Source organism: Penaeus vannamei, chromosome 37, assembly GCF_042767895.1.
Source record: "Penaeus vannamei isolate JL-2024 chromosome 37, ASM4276789v1, whole genome shotgun sequence".
NCBI classification, from domain to species: Eukaryota; Metazoa; Arthropoda; class Malacostraca; order Decapoda; family Penaeidae; genus Penaeus; species Penaeus vannamei.
Genome location: NC_091585.1, coordinates 10,838,010 through 10,840,509, shown reverse-complemented (window position 1 = coordinate 10,840,509; position 2,500 = coordinate 10,838,010). Strand labels below are relative to the sequence as shown.

Here is a 2,500-nt window from a genome sequence, read left to right as displayed (position 1 = left end):
AAAAAAACACATGGAGTTTAGTTTGATGACGTCACAAAAGTTACGGATGGTTTGTGCAAATGGTCGATCATTTTGGTCTTTTCAGTATTCAAAAAGGATGGAAAGTAATTATTTGAATAGTTATATTTTCATTAAACAATCACCAAAACAGACGCCATGACACTTCCTGGAGTTGCAAAAAATTACTTGAAATCCTAGTCAGCAAATAACAAACCCTCATTACACTAATGGTGGGTGAGGTGGGTAGGTTGTTTGAGGTTCTATTGACGATATGAAAAACAGAATCCTTGAAAGGTGAAAAGTAAATTACGAAACATGAAGAAGTCCCCATTGAGAAGTCTCCGTGGAATGTGAACTACGCGCCAGTGAGGTGTGAAAGACAGGCAGAAATCAAGGTAGAGTGGACAAGTACGTATTTGAATTTGCACTTACAATAGAATCTAAAATATACTACATCCAGTCTCAGAAAATGAGAACTGGCAACTCACTCGCCCTTGACTCGGGAGCACCCCGATTTCCCAAGTCTCTTTAAAATAATGATAATAATAATAAAGTGGTGAAACAATAGCAATACTGTATGAAAGTTTTGAAATACAAAACATTTGTGAAAGTAAGTATTTAGCGTCAAATGAGAAGCATTAGAAAAAATGTCGAATCGAAGACTGAGGTGAAATGCGGATTTCTTTCCCCCCCGAGATGGGCTTGCTATGCGGCGCGTCACAAGACCTTCATCACTGTCAAGGTGGGCCTCCCGGATGAGAAGATCTGCGTGCTGATGCGATATTCCAGATTCTTTCGACCCGATATGAAAGCTTCTCTCCCGAGCTTCACATACACCGAAGCCTCTTCAAAGCTTTTGTATACGGAATACCGTTCTGTCAGGCCCTGGTCGGAAGAGAGATTTATGTCTGTATTAAAGGAGCATCTGATATCTACACAGTGCAAGGGATGCTTTCAATATATCTCTTGCACACACACACGCACACACATACAGTGTGCAGTTGCCTGCACTCATACCAAGTACACCGGTTTCCGTTGGACGGAAGGAGCGGGAACTCAGTGTTTACAATCTCGTGCTATTTTAGACTTTTATAGTTTAGAGCATAAGGTTCTGTTATATTCTTTCGGTTTTTTAAAAACCTTTGTTGGACATAGGACTTTCCCACGTCGTTATGTCTCCCACATTGTGGCACCAATGCTTTTGAAACAAGATTGCTCTGATACAGAATTCAGATCAAAGTATTGAAACATATGTAAAACATCGCTAACGTTGGTTATGAATTGCCAGTCATCTCAAAGCCTCATCTATACATAAACACTGTGATGAATGAAATACTGGTGAATGAAAGCAAATTCTAAACTTGGCAAAGTAACGTTTCTAATGGCACTGACTCTTGTACATTCAAGCCGTAAGCAGTACAAAAATGTAAGCAATCTCAGGGTTCTCGTTTTCATTGTCCACCGCATGTAGGTGTACGAGGTGTGGGCGGAGGCAACTGTGCGTGTCCTCCTATCTGGCCTCGTGTGTCCGCGCCTGGCAACGAAGTCCTACCTGGAGATAGTAGTTCCCGGTGGCCGCCATGGACACGTTGAAGAACTCGCCGATGCTGGCAACTTCGATGTTCGCTTCGTACAGCTCCTTGAAGGTCTGGAGGACGGGCGGCCGCCTCGCGATGGTGAGGAAGGCCGTCAGGTGGGAGGAGTAGGCGATGGTGAGGATGACGGAGGAGAGCCACATGGATGCCAGGAGAATCCTCGTCGACGTGCACGAGGGGAAGAAGGTCTGGGGCTCGCGCAGCTGGATCCCCCAGGCGCACAGGAACGAGTCGTCCAGCCGCCGGAAGCTCTCTCCTCTGGGGAGGGGGGTGCCACTGCTCACGAATGCGTTCATTTGACATGCGCACTACTGTTTGGCATTACTTGTCTTTTCTCTTAATAGGATTGTGACTGAAATTATTTATGTCCATTCAGATGTATGTGCACGGACAATATGTGCTCTCTCTCACACACACACACACACATACACACACACCCCTCCCCTACCCACCTCGCCTCGCCGCCCTTGGCCAGCCAGAAGAGAAAGGGCGAAGTGCAGAGGAAGGCGACGACGACGCCCACCCACACGTAGGGCGTGAACGGGAGGGCGAGCGACTGCCACTGCGGGAGTTCGGCGGCGGAGGAGATCAGGAAGCAGCTCTCCTGCGGGGGGGGGGGTTATATAGTGCGTCCAGCCTTGCGTTCCAGAGGGAAATGGGAAATACTTCTGCGACTACAGAGGCTACGCTCAAAGGTTTGTAGCATTATTGTGATGCTCACATGTGTGTTCCTGAACACATTTACTTCTTTCCACGTACAATTTATGATGGTCTTTTAATTGCCGTGATATAACGTATTTGTCATTATCAGCCCAGCAGCTAACCAAGCATTCGTTGATTATTATGTGTTTGTACACATTGTCTGCTCGGCGTAAACTACCTGTAGGGACTGTAAAGGCGCTTTC

At 46.2% G+C, this 2,500-nt stretch overlaps 1 protein-coding gene across 1 annotated transcript in view; it reads right to left on the bottom strand.

Moving 5' to 3' along the window:
- LOC113807659 (ionotropic receptor 93a) overlaps positions 1-2,500 on the bottom strand; it is an 11,082-nt gene that overhangs the window by 2,906 nt on the left and 5,676 nt on the right. Inside the window, exons 7-9 of the mRNA XM_070115431.1 lie at positions 2,048-2,199; positions 1,553-1,853; positions 727-885 (exon numbers count right to left, since the gene is read on the bottom strand). Coding sequence (XP_069971532.1) covers positions 727-885; positions 1,553-1,853; positions 2,048-2,199 — 612 coding nt within the window. The remainder of the gene's footprint in view (positions 1-726; positions 886-1,552; positions 1,854-2,047; positions 2,200-2,500) is intronic.